This window comes from Lissotriton vulgaris, chromosome 10 (genome assembly GCF_964263255.1).
Source record: "Lissotriton vulgaris chromosome 10, aLisVul1.2, whole genome shotgun sequence".
In the NCBI taxonomy this organism is placed as follows: Eukaryota; Metazoa; Chordata; class Amphibia; order Caudata; family Salamandridae; genus Lissotriton; species Lissotriton vulgaris.
This window is the reverse complement of record NC_141698.1, coordinates 158,228,205-158,246,294: the sequence shown is the minus strand read 5'-3', so window position 1 is coordinate 158,246,294 and position 18,090 is coordinate 158,228,205. Positions and strand designations below refer to the sequence as shown.

The following is an 18,090-nucleotide window of genomic DNA, read 5'->3' as shown; positions in this document are numbered from 1 at the left end:
TCCATGTGCATCAAGCGTATGTTGTATCTGCCGTTCAAGAATCAGTGGGAGCCAGGGGTTACATCGGAGAGGAATGTGCAGAGAGTACAGAATGTCTTCGCCCAGATAACACAGTAGTCTAAACCATGCCCTGCTAGTAGTCGCCAATGTTTGAATTGTGCAGTGATCGCACTGCAGTCCCTGGGGCAGAACAGTGTTGATAGAAAGTTGTGATACCTGCGCTCGTTCGGGTTTAAGGAAAGGCAGGCGAGCGTCAGGAAAGTACTAGTAGTATGCATATTGCCGTGGCTATATAGAAATAGAGCTAGAGGTCGGGCACCCCAGACCCACCGCGCTCATAGGGAGCATAAGGATCTTCCAGCGAATATGCAGACGAGAGTCAGTCCATATCAATGAAAGGAGTAGTCTACAAAGCGAGGCAAAAAAGGTCCCTGTGAGACTAATGGGAATGTTTTTTTAAAAAAAGTTAACACGAGGCAGTACTATCATTTTAATATGTGCTATGCGACTAGCCATGCCAAGCAGGAGCTTGGCATGGTTAGTAAGGGTGGGCCCATAATAACAGCGAATTCTCTGAGCAGTCCCTGTGGATATGGATGCCCAAATATTTAGTGGAGTCTGTACACCATTGTAAGGTGGAAGTCGAGTTTGCACAGTATCGTGGAATCGGTGAGTGGGAACAATTCGGATTTGCTCCAATTAACGCCTAACCTGGAGAACACGCTGAACTTCGTGTATCAATGGGGCCAGGTTATTTTCCAGCTCTGGTGCAAATAATATATCATCTGCATAGAAGGAGGCCAACAATATCCAGTGAGAAAATCCAAGGCCCCTGTGGAGGTGCTTTTCTTGAAGGTGGTGAACCAGTAGCTAAATGGCGATAATAAACAACAATGGCGAAATGGGCATCCCTCTCGGGTGCCCTTTGTGAAAGGAAAAGGGTTCATGAGCACTCCATTCAGGTGCAACCAGGCCACTAGGTCCTGATACAACAGTTGTATGAGTTTGCAAAGTCCATTGGGTATTTTCAGCTTTGCCAGTGTTGCATGTAGCAAAGGCCTTTCATAGAGTCAAAGGCATTCTCCGCATCCAACAACGCAACCACCGATGGTACTGTAGGGGAATTTTTATGAATTACCGCAAAGAGGGTGTGAAGGTTTATAGAAGTAGAGCGGCGCGATATAAAACCAGACTGCAGAAGTGAAATGATGCAATCCATCAATAGGGACAGACCGGTAGCTAAGACTGTGGCTAATATTTTAGTATCTAAATTAAGAAGAGATAATGTCCAATATGAACAACCGTGTTATGCAGGTTTATTGGGTTTAATCAGGACTGTAAAAACTGCTTCACGCACCTCTGGGGGGGGGGGGGGTGGTAATAGGCCTTGTTCAAGGGACTTAGCGTACATTTCTAGTAAGTGAGGGGTCAGCAGATGCTTATAGGCCTTGTAAAAATCACAGGTAAATCAGTCTAGGCCCAGTGCCTTGCAGCCACTTAAATCCTCAATAGCATTGGAGATCTCCTAGCACGTGATTGGGGAGGATAGAAATTGCTGCTGGCCTGTCACGAGCCACACCTTGGCAATTTCAGACAGATATTCAGCTAGTGTGTCCTTGTCAGCACCAGGGTGGGCTGTGTAAAGTGACTTGTAATAGTCAATGAATTCTGTGAGAATAGCGGTGGCATCAGTCATTTCTGCGCCCACAACACGGGCGTGGTATGTAAGTAGCACAGTGGGGGGCCACAGTAATTGTGACAAAGTTTGGCCGCGGCACCCGCCCTTGCCGTAGTGACGTGCCTAAGAGTATTTTCCCAAATACATTGAACTAGGTCGTGAAAGTCGTGCAACAATGGTGACATATTGTACATCTGAAAGTCCGGGGTTGCGACCCTACTGGCACAGTCTAGAAGCTGGAGCTTGCCTTTCACTCCAGGAAAGTCAGCCTGGATACTACGGAGTACCCCCACGTGTTTGGAGATGCATATCCCACGTATGTAAACCTCAATGGCATCCCGGACCTCAGAACGAAGTACTGCATCATACAGCTTGGTGGTGGCAAGTGCCACTTTTGAATTGCAGGGACATAGACCAGTATGTGCAGTGTGGTCAAAACAGCCGCATGATCCGACAGTGTAAGAGGAAAAATTAACAATAGAGTCAAGCCACAAGAGTGCGTTCGGGGGCATATACCAATGACCAATGCCTGTCCATACATTGTGTGGAGCAGAATAAAAGGTGTTGTCTCTTTGTTGTGGATACTTGTGGCACCATTTACCTGCCAGATGGATTTTTCTACCAGGAGTTTTGCAAGTGCCCATGCGGAATGTGGTTTTGAGATTGTAGTGGACCCGGTGGAGTAAAGGTCGGGTTGACGTAAGATTGAGATCTCCACCCATGAAAATATCTGCTTGGAATTTGCCCATATGAAACTACAAGTCCGTGAAGGATTCAAGGGAGTCTCTGTTTGGACACATACATTGACAAACAAAATGATGTGGCCCGCCAGTAAGCCCATCACCAACAGATAGCGGCCAGCGTGGTCTGTGACAGTCTGTCCATGCTGGAAGGGGACAGTGCTACGAATGAGGGTGCAAACCCCCCCGTGAATGGGAACTGTAGTGGGAAAAGAATCATACGGTGGCATACCTGCAATCTGTGCCGGGGGCCAAGTGTGTTTCTTGTAGGAAGGCCACCTGGACACCATGCAGGCGCAGGTAGGCCAAGACATGCCTCCCTTTGCGGGGATTGTTTAAACCTCTAACATTCCATGACATGCAAGAACGCACTAGAAACTTGTCTCTACCTATCCGTGAATGAGTAGGGCTGACCTTTTCAATGTAAAATGTCAGTGTATGTGTAGGTGTGATTCTGAAACGCACATTAGCATTAGAAAGGCCTCAACAAAAAACAAACCCACAAAACTATCCATAGTACCCTCCACCCACCCCAGCGTAAACAGAGGCTTGAGATTCCAAAAAACAAAAAAGAAAACATTAGCTACAAACATAGCGGTGTACACCATGGGGAGGTGGGGGTGACAACGCCCATAAAAGCTAACCCAATTATTAAGAATTGCATAGTGGTAATAAACATGAGAGCAAACCAGTAAACGCACTAACGGATTTTAGCATACAGGAGAGGTAATACAAATTGGGTAACCCAGATCAGCGAGGTGGTGCTGAAACAGTCAATGCCTGAATAGGCAATAATCAGAGCATAACGGCGGACACCTTGGGGACCCTTACAAGATGTGAATCTCTAGTGACGTCAATTCTGAGCCCCGGGGCGATGTGCCAGCATCCGTGCCGGCTGAGGACCTGCCGAGGGAGCACCGCTTGCAGAATTTCTCAGCATCAGCTGGAGTATAGAAAAGGTAGTGACGGCCATCCAATTCTACCCAGAGTCGTGCAGGCTAGAGCATCCAGTACTTGAGTCTCAGTATTTGTAGAGACCGTTTGACATCCGGGAATTTGCAGTGGGGCTCCTGGACCAGCAGAGTGTAGTCCGGGTATAATGATAGTGTATATTCTGGATGATGTAGGGCCCTCTTCTCACAGTGCAGCATCTCGGTCTCTGAAGTTCAGGAGCATAGCAATGATTTGCCGGGGTAGGGCTCCTGGAACCGGACAAGGCCCAAGTGTCTGGTGGGTCTTTTAACTATAAACGCTGCTGAGAAAGATTCCCTATCAAAGAGCTCCAAAAGCAGCTGTTCCACGAAAGTGTTCATCCGTCCGGTATAAGTGGATTCAGGAATGTCAGCAATGTGACTATTATTCTGGCGGGACCGTGCCTACAGATCCTCTTTCTTAGCCGCGACTATCTTGAGGAGACATTCCACTCACTTGAGGCGCCTCGCAGTGTCTGAGTTACCATCTTCAATGTCCAAGATTCTTTGCTCAGCACCTTGCAGTCTCACGCCATGGCAATCCAGACGCTCAGACATAGAGTAGAAGCGCTGTGTGCCTGTGTGAAACCTTGAGTCTATTGACTTCAAGCCGGCACGAAGCTCTGCCATGATGGCTGCCATAACATCCTCAGGCGGATCCGCCATTGCTGAGTCCGAGATACTCGTAGACCCCGAGGGGGAGCGCTGGAGGAGCACGTCCTGTTTAGCTCAAAGGTAAGTTGCTTCTGTTTCGGGTCGCTGCGTCTCATTGTAACGGACCCGCCTACCAAAGTGCAAAGCAGCTCAAGTTCTGGTATAATGAGCGAAAATCGGCCCGAGCCAACCACACAGACCAAGCACTAGGTCCAAGCTGGCTCCAAATCAGTCCGGGGGTCTGGGACAGCCGCAGGGGGCAGCAGGCATATTGGCAGCAGGACACAGCACTGATGGTAGGTAGACCTCGAAGGTATTGGCCGCCTGGAACCTGCAAGTTATGTGTCAGCGAGTGTATTCCGTTGATCAGGCCCCACTGGCTGTGCATATTAACCAGGCACTAAGTGAGCCAGTTGTAGTTGCTCACTATCGGGCCCAAGCATCAAACTGTGTGCCAGGCCATCAATCCTCAGTCTCTATTTCCCTCATTTGGCAGTTCATTTAGATGTGCCTAGGGTTTGGAGCAGTAGTTACTCAAGCAAATCCAGTAGCAGGTAAGAGGGGGAAACCATGGTGTTTTATTAACAGCTACCCCCACGTGGGGGTCAGCAGCCATTCCACGCCCCACCGCATGCGGCCAAGGCAACACACAGCGGACATCACTTCCGCAAAAGGCACAGAAATAGTGGCAGCCCCCACTGACGAGGCCCAGGCAGACGCCAGTGAGGCCTCTGGGGCCTCCACTCAGTGCATTGAAAGACGGCGAGGTCCAAACCAGCAGCGGTGATAAACAGTACCTTGGCAGGCCGCACCTAGGAAGGCACTCCATGTCACAACTAGCAAACCCAACAGGACTCCAGGACGCAGTCCACGGGAGGCAGCTCTCCTCGATCCGAACTGGAGCCCCAGTAGGTATCAGTCCGGGCGGCCGGCGCCCCACGGCCCCGCCCTCAGACTCGCCCGCGGGCCCTGTGCTCGCTGGGCTTCCAAGGGCCACATCAGGCCCGGCACAAGCCATTCTATAATCATCAAAATGATGATCGGGTCGGCTGCAACTCCCCTGTCACAGCTCCACTGTGCCACTGCTGTTCACATTAAGTCCTGTTCTGATATAAGGGAGCTGGTTTGCTCTCCATAGTCGTGTGTTTTGGGCCATGTTCCGGGAGCATCAATGCCATGTGGCCATCTTGGTCGCCGGCTCGGCCACGCCCTGCAACTGACTGTCTTTGACCTGGTCATGATAAAGACAGCAGTAATTTGTTTAAGTAGGGTCAAAACAGTGCCAGCAAATCATGGTTGAGCTGTTTACTATCTAGGAACAGCTCAGAAACATGACGTATGATTTAGCCATGGTCTCAGTGATCATTGTTAATACAGCCAAATAAGTTGTTCTTACTACATGTCCCCTTTGGTACCTTCACATGTGTGTGGCACTTGAGCACTCCACTGCAAATGTTATAACACACCCAATTATGTCTATATCCCTTGACTTTTGTTACTTACTAGATTTAATTAAAAGTACTACTGTTGTTAAGTGGACATTGTACCATATGTTATTTTGTTATAATTCTTGAACACATGACTCGGTCTTTGCGGGAATATCAGTAGATGTTTTCACACTGCACCCTAGTAAAAGCAAAAGTTTACATATATGTTCCCAGAGGGGCCTTTTTGTATAGGTTTTATAGTAAAACATTTACTTTTTATTCACAAGTGATATATTTTAAGCCAGTGGCGTTTTGTAAAGTTCTTTACTGGCCGCACGGGCCTCTTGATTCTGGGCCATTCGGTTGCCACCTCCATTTAAATAAATAGGTTTGTATTTCATAGAGGTCTGTGCAGTTGCTTGTGAGCCTGGTTGTAGGGGAACTAATTGCTAGCATCTTCTCTGCGTTAAATATGAGTAAATGAATTGTAAGGTGCTGGATTTGATATAGTCTGCAGTACATTTTCTCCTTGTAAACTGTACTCAGTGCATTTGTTCATAAATATGCTCTGCTGATTTGTGGTTTTATTCACTTGGAACTGTAATCTTTTTTTTAGATTTATGAAATTCCTTTTTTTGTTGCTTTGGATCACAAGACAGAAGCCATCCTAGTAGCTGTGCGAGGAACCTTATCACTGGAGGTATATTATTTAATGATTTTAAAGTAAGCTTAGTATTTATCTGGGTACATTGCTTTTATTTGCCACCTGTGGAACTGCATGATGTTGGTTTCATTTTTATTTTTTTATTCTTTAAACAGATTCATTTTTTTTTCTTTTCTAGAACTAGTAACAAGTAGATCAATGTGTTAGGATTGCATCTGATGCCCAAGGTGTTTCTAATAAAATTGTGTATTTTCTCATATGAGGAATTTGCTTGTTCAAATAAATAATCATAGAGAAAAGAACAAAAATACTTGATAAAAAAAATAAATGGCTATGTTGTCTAGTGCCAGCTCTGACCGATCTAAAGTCATGTTGAGCAAAGCAGTACCATGCAAAAAATGTATGTTAGTGCAGTTAAATAATAAATGTAATTATTGCGTCAGTTTACATGAATTTAAAAATTAAGAGAATGCCTCCATAATGTGAGATGGGTTTGTACACCTGTTATAACACAGTTTTTGCCAGGTCTCTGGACATTCAACTATGCAAAGTACACACTCACTGCGGTCTTCATTGGTGGAGAGAAAATAGATACACAGACACCTTTCACGCTTGCCTTGTGTGACCACCATATGATTCCGTTCACCATCACAGCTCAAGAACAGCACAAACTAACAGGCAAATTTCACATCATAGCACCTTCGTAGGATTCCCACTGATAGTCACAAACCCAGAATAGTCACTCCTGTGTGTAGGGACCTGGTAATAAATACGCCTGCTTACCTGCCTTTCTCACTGTGCCAAGGACTTTCCTTTTTGTCAGAAAATGAGAAAAAAGGACTATTAAAGCTAGAGAAGGGATATGCTTGAGATGAAAATTGGAAGTATTCGGGACCGAGGAGAAAGGAAGAAGTATATGAAATGAGAGGGTGTTCCTGTGACTGCACCAGGTTCCTCTTGTAAAAAAGGAGTCCTATAGTGGTTGAGCCAGGTAGAGAAAACTCAGAAAACCCTACCACGATCACTTGAGGCACCTCCCGCCCTTCTCAGGAACACCAATCGAACATTCATGCCATCAGCACTTAAGTGTTAGTCCTCAAGACGGTCTATGGTTCCTACAACATTGACACTTAGAGCTCAGTTGCCGATCATTACTTCTATGGTATCACCTCCTTTTGATGTCAATTCCTTCAATGGTTAAGACACCAGAAATGGAACAAGCCATGACACCTGCCCATCGTCAACCTTCCACAGCACACTCAATGCCTCTATGACACCGTCATTCGCCACCAACACACTCCACTGTGGCATCTTTGATGTCAAGACATCACATATCGCAACCGAGAATGTCTGTGTCTCCGGAGTTGACCATTAGGTCAACGTTGAGAAGATCGATATTGAGGCACTCTATGGTTTCAGTTAATACTGTGTCTTCTACTCTCTTTGATACAGCCATCCCTATGGCAGAGCCTGTATTTCCAGTGAGACCAAGACCTATTGTCCTAGCAAAAGATCCACTGCAAGAAGCTTTGTAGCCACAAATGTTACCACCTCTTGCATAACCTCCCATGCGGCATTGAGTCTTCACTCCTCCAGCACCGGTAACTCGAGAACCACCTCTGCCACAAGACACTACAGTTCCAGCCATTCCACAGCTGTCAGAGTCTACTAGACCTAGCCATCTGTGTACTCTTGACTGGTGTAGGGTGACCTTGCGTCCCGGATTTGCTGGGACAGTCCCGATTTTCACCAGTTGTCCCAGCAGATTTTGGAAAACTTAGCTCATGTCCTCCCCATCGCAGCTTAAGTGGCAGAGAAAACAGTCAACAGAGAACTGACGCAATTCATCGAAGAGCCCGCCATCCTCGACCCGTCCCAATCCGGATTCCAAGCCAACCAAAGCACCGAGACCGCCCTACTAGCAGCCACGGACGACATACGCACTCTCCTCGACCAAGGCCACTCCGCAGCCCTCATCCCCCTCATCCTGTTTGCAGCCTTTGACACAGTCTCCCACCGCTCACAAATGCTTACACAACAACGGACCCAAATACCTCAACAACAGAATAAACTTCCACGCACCACTAAGAAACCTGCAATCGGCCAAATTCACACTGGTGGAAACCCCGCACATCCACAGAGCAGGAGCAGGCGGAAGATCGTTCTCTCACATTGCAGCCAAGACCTGGAACAAACTACCTGCAGACATCAGACTCTCCCGCTCCCAGAACACCTTCAGGAAAACTCTCAAGACCTGGTTCTTCGGCTGGACGGTTGCATATCCCCCTCCCCAGTGCCTGGAGACCCTCACGGGTGAGTAGCGCCCTTGTCATTCCCTGATTGATTGATTTATTAATTGATGTCCTGCTTTTTAGAGAGTGTCAACTTAAAACAGCTGGCGGTGCCTTTTTAAGTTTTCGGAAGCAGGGATAGTAAGCAGCTGTTATAAGAAAGCAGTTTAATTAACATGCCTCTTCTGCAATTCTTTGCTGATGAGCACTGTCATTCTGTGCACTTGTTTAGAGTACAATTGTAGTCCTTGTAGTCTTGTGAAATGTCCCGGTTTTTGGCTTTAAAATTCTGGTCACAGGGCATGCCCAAGATGGCGGGCACGTGAGACACTTTCATCGGTTTCTCCGTCCCTGCCGTTTCTCTAGCTTGAAATGGCACCCTTCCTGTCCTCTCCAGCGGGTTCCTTCGATTGCTGGGGGGAACCTGCCTCGACCCTGGTACCTGCTAACCCCGCCGACCTCTCACAACCTCAATTCTGTGCCGGAAACTCAGAGAGGGCTGTGCCTTGATTTGAGTGGAGACGATGCATCATTGAGCTCTCCGCTTCAACGGAGGCCCGACTTCTCTGCTAGCTGACCTCCTTTCATGTGGCCTACCCAGTTGACTCCTTCTCTGCCTGTACGACCTACCATTGTCCCGGCGTTGGCTACAGTTCTCTCTGGCAGGCCCACAAGTGTAAGCTTTCCCCAAGGAGGCAGGTGCAGTGCATTCCAGCTTTCCGTGAGGGGTTCAGTGATTACCACCCCTTCATTCTTTTGTTTGCCATGCTTCACTAGGACCGGGACAGCGTACACTTCAGATAAGACCGGAGGAAACTACAACGGGGGCCTTTGAATTTTATGATTCCCTTGCCGCCTTGCCCTCTTTACCAGTAGCCTTTACCAGCACTGCCTGTTCTACCAGGGGCTGAGCTTTTTGGGAGCACTGAACAACGTTTGGATGCTGTTTGCAGATGCACACCGCTTGTCTACTGCATATTCCCCCACATTGGGCTGACCACAATTCCTCTCATAGTGCTTCTACCTGGCTTCTCTCTTCTCTTGACAGGTTGCCTACCCCCGCAAACACCAGTGGCCCAGCTACCTATTGGCAGCCCATCTGGAGCTGAACCTGAGAGGCTGCTAACACCCCCACGATCTGACCTGGCGGCTCTTAGTCCCAGGGGATGACACAGAGCTCTCTTCTCTCACCTAGCTCCACTCTCTAGGGGTCAAAGACTCTTCAACTGCTAACGTGAACTTCTGGACCACTGGTGTGTCCCTATTCTGGAGTCATCTCTCAGGTTCAGCTGAATAGTAACCCCCAATATGGTGGTGGGCCTGTGAAAAAGCTGCCTTTTAGACTTTCTGCCACTTTTAGGGGCCAGGACAACCATAACCCTTCTCCTCTTTTTGCCTTCTATTCCAGGATCTCCAGGTTCTTAGCTTTAATGTTCGGGACCTAAACAATCCTGTCAAGTGGGCTGCTTTGCTCTCGCTCTTAGACCAGTCTGACTGCGACATATTTCTCCCTCAGGAGACTCACTTGCTAGCTAAAGGTACCCCCAGAATGCAATCATGTTGGTTCATGCGCCAGCTCTGGTCCTCGGACCCCTCCAAGAAGATTGGAAAAAACATTCTTTTCTCTCTGAGGTATCGAGGTGAGGTCTTTTCTACTGTTAAAGGACGTCTGCCCGCAGTCAGAATTAAATTGCCTTTACCTCTCTTCTTAACATAGACGGCAAGCTTTTTATCCTTTTTATGTCTGAACTGGGGTGGTGTGGAGTGCAAAAAAACAATGTATTTATGACATTGTTCTGCATTCTGTCCATCACCTGTGGTTTTTGCATTTGTCACCCCAAGTGGGATGGGTATGCTCAGACGTGAGTCCCATGCACTCCACACCACTGGATTCAAGCAAGCCGGGCTGAAGATGGCTGGAATGCCAGAATCCGGTCCTCGGAAGCTTGTTCCGGTCCAGGGAAGGCATGGCTTGGTAGTTCGGGCTGGACTGTTCCCATGAGGCACAGGGTCAAGACTGATATGCATATGGCCATGTCTGAACTGGGGTGGTGTGGAGTGCAAAAAAACGATGGATTTAGGCCCAGTCAGAGGAGAAGTGTTTCCTTCGGAGGCTAGAATGTGTACCTTTTCTCAGAAATATCGCAAGTTAGTATACGTCACAAGGCTGACAGAGAGGCAAGTCTCCTCTCACTTATGATCCATTGCCTCTTGCATTTTCCTAGTACCCAGTGTTCATCTCTACATGAGACCATTACATCAATGCTTGGAAAACCAATGGTTGCAAGTTCAAGACGACTGGGAATACAAAATCTCATTGAATCAACAGGCATAACAGTCCCTTCAGCAGTGGGGCAGAATCAATTCAAAGGACTTACATTCCACCATGATCTCCCTACTCAGATTGTTGTGACTGATACTGATCTTACTGGGTGGGAAGTACATCTAGACGATCTCACAATTCAGGGTCAGTAGTCTTCGCAACAATACCTATACCACATCAACTTACTCAAGTTCAGTGCAGCCCACCTCACTCTCAGAGCGTTCCTACCCACACTGCACACATACAGAGTTCTAGTACAAACTGGCACCATCACAATGTATTATTTAAATAAACATCGAGTAACAAGATAAATAACTCAGTTGTTGGAAGCCCAGGTATTTTGGCATTGGTTGGTGGCAAGGAATCCAACTCTTGAAGCAGGGCACCTGCCAGGTCTACAAAACCATTGAGCACAACTATTAAGCAGATTCTTCTACAGACGTCATGAGTGAGAGCTCAACGACAACGTCTTGCCTTCTGTCTTTTGGAATTGGTGTTTTCCAGAAATAGACTTATTTGCCACTGCTTGCAATGTCCAAACTACGGATTCATAATGTGGAACCCACAATTGATGGGCAGCACTCTTTTGATTACCTGGTAGAACAGATTGATATATTGTTTTCCACCAATATCACTAATACCATTAGTCATTATGAAGTTCGGACAGACCCCCTCAACCATAATCCTTGTAGCTCTAGAGTGGCAGAGATAATGGTGGTTTCCAGAGCTGCTTCACCTATCCCTCAAACCCCACAAGAAACTACCATGCAACCACAATCTAAGTCTCTTCTTCACCTGATCCAGTCTTAGTGCCTCATGGGCATACAACTATACCAATTACGTCTGCCATCCCCAAGCTCAGGCAGCTTCCAGGCACGGAAATCTCAGTGCTCCTACCATGCTTCCTTTTAGTGAAGGTTGGATGAGCCAATATCACAGAAAGCCAAATTCAGGGGAGACCGAAATCTTGATCTGTATCAATTGGAACCACTCCCAATAAATTTTTCCTTGGTCCACAGAGTCCGTTTTCTGACCCAAACGACATGGTGAGGAATGCGTGACTCCTCTTGTACTCTGGTCTGACCTTGGTTTCCCCATTTCAATGTGCTTGTCAAATCCATTTTCAACTTTTTCAAATTACTAAGCTACATATTTGCTTTCTTGGGCTTTCTGCTCAGAGAGTACATGCTCCTCCAGCATATGTGCTCTCCCACATCGATTAAGCAATTGGCCTTCGCCATTTACGTGCTGAATAACTGCACTGTAAATGTTATTGAGTTTACCACTCCGCTGCTTGACTCCTAAAATGCCTCCAACGAGGGTCCCACTCTGCAATGTCCCTTCCTACTCTCCCATGATGGTCAGAGACTCTTTTAAGGCATTCTGTGGTTGACACTAAGCCCTACAAGAAATCAGACCAGGGTTCCTCCAGCAAAGGCTGCATTCCCACTGTCCAAGTTGAATTCTCTTCTCAAATTTCCTGCTCTGGCATGAGAAACTGCGTTTCCACAAATCTACTTCTGATGGATACTTCTAATTGCAGATTCATTGCCTTGAAATGTTCCATGTGCAGGCTGGACATGGAAACTTTTGCCAGTGGTCTCTGGTGCTGGTAGGTGTCACTGGCTCCATATCAACTCTTAAGTAGTGTCATGGTCACGTCACTGGAGCCATAAAGCGATCACCTTGGTGCCTCAAGTAAGTTCTCTTTTTCCATGCCTTTTGGCACGGGTCTAGTATGTGTGTTTTCACCTCGTTTGAGGAAAGAAATTTGCTGCCATGCAGCTTATATTATTATCTTTAAAAAGTCAGGATTGAAGACCAGCCAAAACTGTGATAGACAAATTTTTATTACAGATCCACATAAAGTTTGGCTTATGTTGTCTCTGCTCGAGACACCACTCATCAAGGTGTGATCTTTGCCTGAAGATTAATCCGAAGGCAATAAAAAAACAAGGGCCAAGCATTTTATGGTTAGGGCAAAGGACAGCAACTGAAGTCATTGCTGCATTAGATTTGTTCTACAATCCGGACAGGGTAAAGGTTACCTTCCCGGCCCTCTTCCTCATCAAAATCTTCGAGGAGAAAAATGTGTCACCACAGATATAAGCAGCACTCTTTTTCTCCCAGGAGATCCAAATCCAAATGAAGCACTCCTTCTAGGGCTTCTACACCCAAGCAACAGTTAGGGGAGTTGCCCCCTCAGTCGGCTTCAGCGACTTCGATCCTGCGTTGATACCCTCACTGTCTCTAATTTTCTTAGTACCGACATTAGGTTACACAGAGTTTCTGTCAATCGGAATGGATTTAGCATCACTCCTCTAGGTGAGGTTAGAAATATTACAAAAGGCAGGTGCCCATATGGGCAGGTCACCTGCCCCCACAGGTCCATACAGTGGCTCAAAGTGGCTCCCTTCTGATGCCGATTGTTTCATTGGTGCAGTGTCCTCCAGCAGGTGTCATTCATGTACCTCTTTTTCTCGTGGCTTCTATTTTGGTGCTAGCACGGATGCAAGAACCAACATAGAGTTCAACCTCTGCACCAACATCGTTGATGACTCAAGTGCTAATACCATCACTTGATTTACCTCTTCCCCCAGTGAAAAAAGTGAGGCTCACAAGGGATATGCAAATACTCTTTGAGGCAGAACAAGGAAGAAACCCAGAGTGTTTACTGGGACCATATTCATGACCTATTTGGATAAGATTCGGATCAAGATCATACGAGTGCACAGGTTGAAAACCCTTGAATGGAATTCCCTACTAATGGTTCTGCAGATTCAGCTTATTAGGAACCCAGTGAACCTGGCTTGTCTCCTTATAAAGACAAAGATTCAGGTCCAGCCCCTCTAAAATTATCCTCTTCATTTAGTTCTGAAAAAAGTGACAGAGACATTAGAACTTCTCCCCTCAGTAGGGTATTGTCCTAACATTTTACCTGTTGTTCTACAAACATCAACTCATTTTAATTAACCCCTGCTCCCCTGTAGTCAAACATTGATAGGCATTGAGGAAACCCTGGCCATGACATACCACTACTCCAGCGATTAACAGATTTTAGCAAGGAGATAAAGTCTACCTTCCAATGATTCAGCCTTTTTTTCCCCTTCACCTCTCTCCAGAGGTTAGTACTTCAGACCTCATCCACCACTAGGCTAAAAAACCTGGGGGCCTTTTTCTCTGATGCCCTGGGTAGGGAGTCCACAAAATGAGAGGGTGTATGCAAAAAAAGTTTTTTCCTCAGGGAGTCTATGGCTTATAGAATATGGCAGCTGAGCTGGTTCCAATCTACAAGGCCACATTTTGCGATCATAATTTGTGACAGACAGGATGCAGCCCATCACATAATAAAAGCAGGGCTAAACAGCATTGACTCCATGGCTCATTCCATGAGGTCTAGAAGCTCCCTAAGGAGACATGCTTGACTCCATTCCTCATGCTTTTCCGGGGTGTCCAAAATACTTTATTGGACCTTCCTTTTGATGAGGAGAGACTTTTTGGCTAATAAGGTGGCGCTGCTTTAGAAAGGTTCAAGGAGGGTCTCGCTACAGGTAGGTCTTTAGGTCTCCAAGCAACATCAAGAGATGATATTTGGAAAACAAGGCCTTTATCAAGGTCCTATCACTACAAACTAGGCCAATGTTTATCAGTTACCAAGCAAAAGCTCGATTCCTCAAGCACCAGTCCAGCTGCAGAAGAAAGTGTTCCACAAAACATCTTCAATTCTCCTCCTCTTCCTTCTCTCCAATACCCCCATGGAAGCCTCAATAGTTTGGCCATAAAAGATGTTATGTGTATCAAAGGATTTCCTAGAGAGAGGAGGTGGGAGACTAGGAGCTGTTGAGAGGTTCAGTGCCTGTGCCCCTTGGTTTATGTCATAATTCCTAAAGGGAAAGAGGAGATATCGACAGGTTGTGCAGGACTCCGAGCCCTAAATGCAGCATGCCTTCTGCTGGAGTGGCATCCAGACATGTAAATACATAAACAAGACACACACAGCAAAAAAATACGTAGGGGAAGAGCCAATCTTTGAGAATAGCTCGCATTTGGAATTTCTTTCAGAGAAGTTCCCAACCTAAAGAATCCGAGGCTGGTACCCCCGTAAAACAGAAATGCTGCAGATCACAATAATCCATGGCATGTAGTATGACAAAAGGAAATGTAATTGTGTAAGTGGCACAAGCTTTCATAAATACGATGCCACTGTGCAAATAGTGTAGATTGCCAGTGTAGCAATCAACTGTTTCATACACACAAGAGAGATCTCCATAATGCGTACTGCTATCTCATAAGTGGTCACAGTGTTAAACATAGTCACAGGATTAAAAATAGTTGTGTGGTTGTGCTTTCATTACTGACTTATACATTGTGAGGCACATAATCTTACCTCCAACTGGAGACTAAAGTACTCCCGAGGGTGTGGCAGAGGTGCCACGCTCAGTCATGCTAAACTGGAAATAAGTTGGTAAGATAAAATTAGGAGGATCCAAACGTCAGGATCACATATGCTGTACCAGAGTCAGCCGGTTCAGCGACCGGTATTTAGTACTCACGGTTTCTGAGTGCGATCTGGTCATCGCACCTACCCTCGTCCTCTGCTTCCCCCGAATGAGGATGCAGGAGCTGAGGATTCCTGTTTTAAAGGACTACACCTGGCGGGCTTAACTCGGAATTCACATGATCCCGGAAGTGCATCATCGCACATCTGGCGTCCATCTTGGGGTGATTTACACATGTCTGGCAGCCATCTTGGAGTGGTGTTGTACCTGTTTGGTGGCAAACTTGGTGTGGTGTTAAAGTGAAGACATTTTGAGATTTGTCTCAAGTATTCTCGCGCATTTCTGGCAGCCATCTTAAAGTGGTGTTGAGGTCAAAGGTAGTGGGGATGTGGCGTAAAGGTTATTGCGCAAATCTGGCGGCCATCTTAAGATAGTGTTGAAGATGAAAGATAGTGAAGATCTATCGGAACCCTCTTCATGTATGTCTTGCAGCCCACATGAAATAGTGTTGAAGTGCAAAGGAGAAGATGTCTCATCAGTAAATGGGGTAACGGTTAAGAAGCACTTGAGGGTGTACGGGGTGCTGGTCACAATACTCATGTCAGAGTAGCTTTTAAAGGACCATCATTAGATGACACTTAGTATATCAGAATACTTATTGATAAGTAACTAGTTTTGTGTAATATGTTATGATCTAGTCTTGTAAGCCTGACAACCACTTGTATCTGTAACTATGGCTATTCTCTAAAGTGGTTTTGTGATCTTCGCAGATTGTCTTAAGTTGAATGATCATCTGGGTACGTGAGGTGGCGGTCAATAGTGACATCTATATCGAAGAATAGACCTGAGTGTTTGCTCAGGGGTGTAGGTCTATTATTCGATACAAGGGATGTCATCATTCAGTCATCCCGGTGGGTATGTAAGCAGAACACCCCGCGCTGTTGTCGCCTAAACAGTGTGCCTGGGGTCCAAGATGTTTGATTCAAGGATTGTCCACTTCATATCATTAATGGAGTGTTTCAGATCATTTAAGTGGTTGCTCATCTTTGTGGCATTGCGCTCTATCACGTCCACATCTTCTGGTGCTCTTATGTTCCCCTATTCTTATCTTTATAGGTCTAGTTGTCATCCCCATATAATACATTGGGCAGGGACATGTAATTAGGTAAGTTCAGTTGCGGGTGTTACAGTTGGTGTGCTGTTTCTGTGTCCAGGAGAAAGATCCTAGCTGTAGGCAGGGACATGTAATTAGGTAAATGCAGTTGCGGGTGTTACAGTAGGTGTGCTGTTTCTGTGTCCAGGAAAAAAAATCCTAGCTGTAGTATTTTTGCGTGTTCAGTAGAATTACAAGCGGTACAACTCCTGCAGTGGTAGTGTCTGCAAACTGGGAGAAGGTTCCAAACTGTTGTTTGTGATCTGGGTACCTTAGTTCGAGGTCTTGTTTGTACCAGTTGATCTTTTAAATTCGATGTCTTGCTGAAGACAAAGCGTAGGCATTCAAGTTTCAAATTAGCTGTTCTCAGGATATTCCAATGTTTTAATATGATGTTCTTCACTTTGTTAGATAAGGGTGTGAAGGTAGTGACACATGTCATTGTATCCTCTTTGGATTGTGTATTGCTTTCTAATCGAGCCTCTCGATTATTGCGGGCTCTCTTTTCCGGCGAGTTTGATCACTCTCAGGGGATATTTTCGCTCAAGTAGATTTTTGCTCAGATCTATCGGTTGATTATCGTAGTCATCTAGGTTGCTGCAATTCCACTGAAGGCGTAGGTACTGGCCATATGGTAGGTTTTCACGGAGCGCTATTGGGTGGTGACTCTCAAAGGATAACAGGCTGTTACAGTCTGTATTTTTCTTATAGGTTTTGGTGTATAACTGACCTTGAGTGAGGCTGATCAAAAGATCCAAAAAGACAATCTCAGAGTCTGAGATCGAACTTGTGAAGTGTAAAATGGGGTTTAGTGAGCTGATCCAATTGGCTAACGCCTCACAACTGTTTCTATCTCCTTTCCCAAAAACTAGGATGTCCTCTGTGTAGTGCCTTCATGAAACAATGTTGGTCTGGAACGGATTTGAGGCACAGAAGATGTCTGGTCTCGTAGTCGGCCATGTAAAGACATGCAAAACTACGGGCAAAAGTGTTCCCCATAGATGGCCCTTGTATATGGTTGCACACTTGTGTCTTATACATAAAGTAGTTGTTCTTCAATGCTAAGGTGGCACATTATATTATGAAGTCTGCAGAGGTGGTGGTCAGTGAAGTGATTGTTCTTAGGAGTTTGTCAATTGCCTCAATTGTTGTGTCTTGAGGGATGTTAATATAAAGTGCTTCCACATGGAGGGCTATCAAAAAGGAGATCTCATCCGCATTCTCTTTATTGGTGATCAGGTTAAGAACATCCTTAGTGTCCTTTAGAAAGGACAGAGTAGTTTGGATCAGAGGTTGGAGAAAGTGGTCACAGAACTGGCTGCGTGGTTCCAACACTGACCCAATTCCAAAGACAATTGGCCTACCTGGAGATGGACAGGTTTCCTTCTGAATCTTTAGTAACACGTAGAAGTAGGGCGTGATGGGTGCCTCATTCACCAAGAAGGTAACTTCAAGTTCAAGTTCAGGCATTTGTATAGCGCACTACTCATCCAGAGGGTCTCAAGGCGCTAGGGAAGGGGTTCACTTATTTGTCGAATAGCCAGGTTTTCAGTTCTTTTCTGAAGGAGATGTGGTTCTGATTAAGGCGGAGGTGGGTGGGGAGTGAGTTCCAGGTCTTGGCAGCCAGGAAGGAGAAGGATCTGCCACCCATGGTGGATTTCCGGGTGCGCGGGACTGCGGCGAGGGCTTG

General features: G+C 46.2%; 1 protein-coding gene across 1 annotated transcript in view; it reads left to right on the top strand.

The window, feature by feature from the left end:
- The window catches only part of DAGLB (diacylglycerol lipase beta), a 166,012-nt gene that overhangs the window by 57,658 nt on the left and 90,264 nt on the right, over positions 1-18,090 (top strand). The window contains exon 8 of the mRNA XM_086940753.1: positions 6,087-6,170. Within this exon, the coding sequence (XP_086796879.1) occupies positions 6,087-6,170 (84 nt within the window). The remainder of the gene's footprint in view (positions 1-6,086; positions 6,171-18,090) is intronic.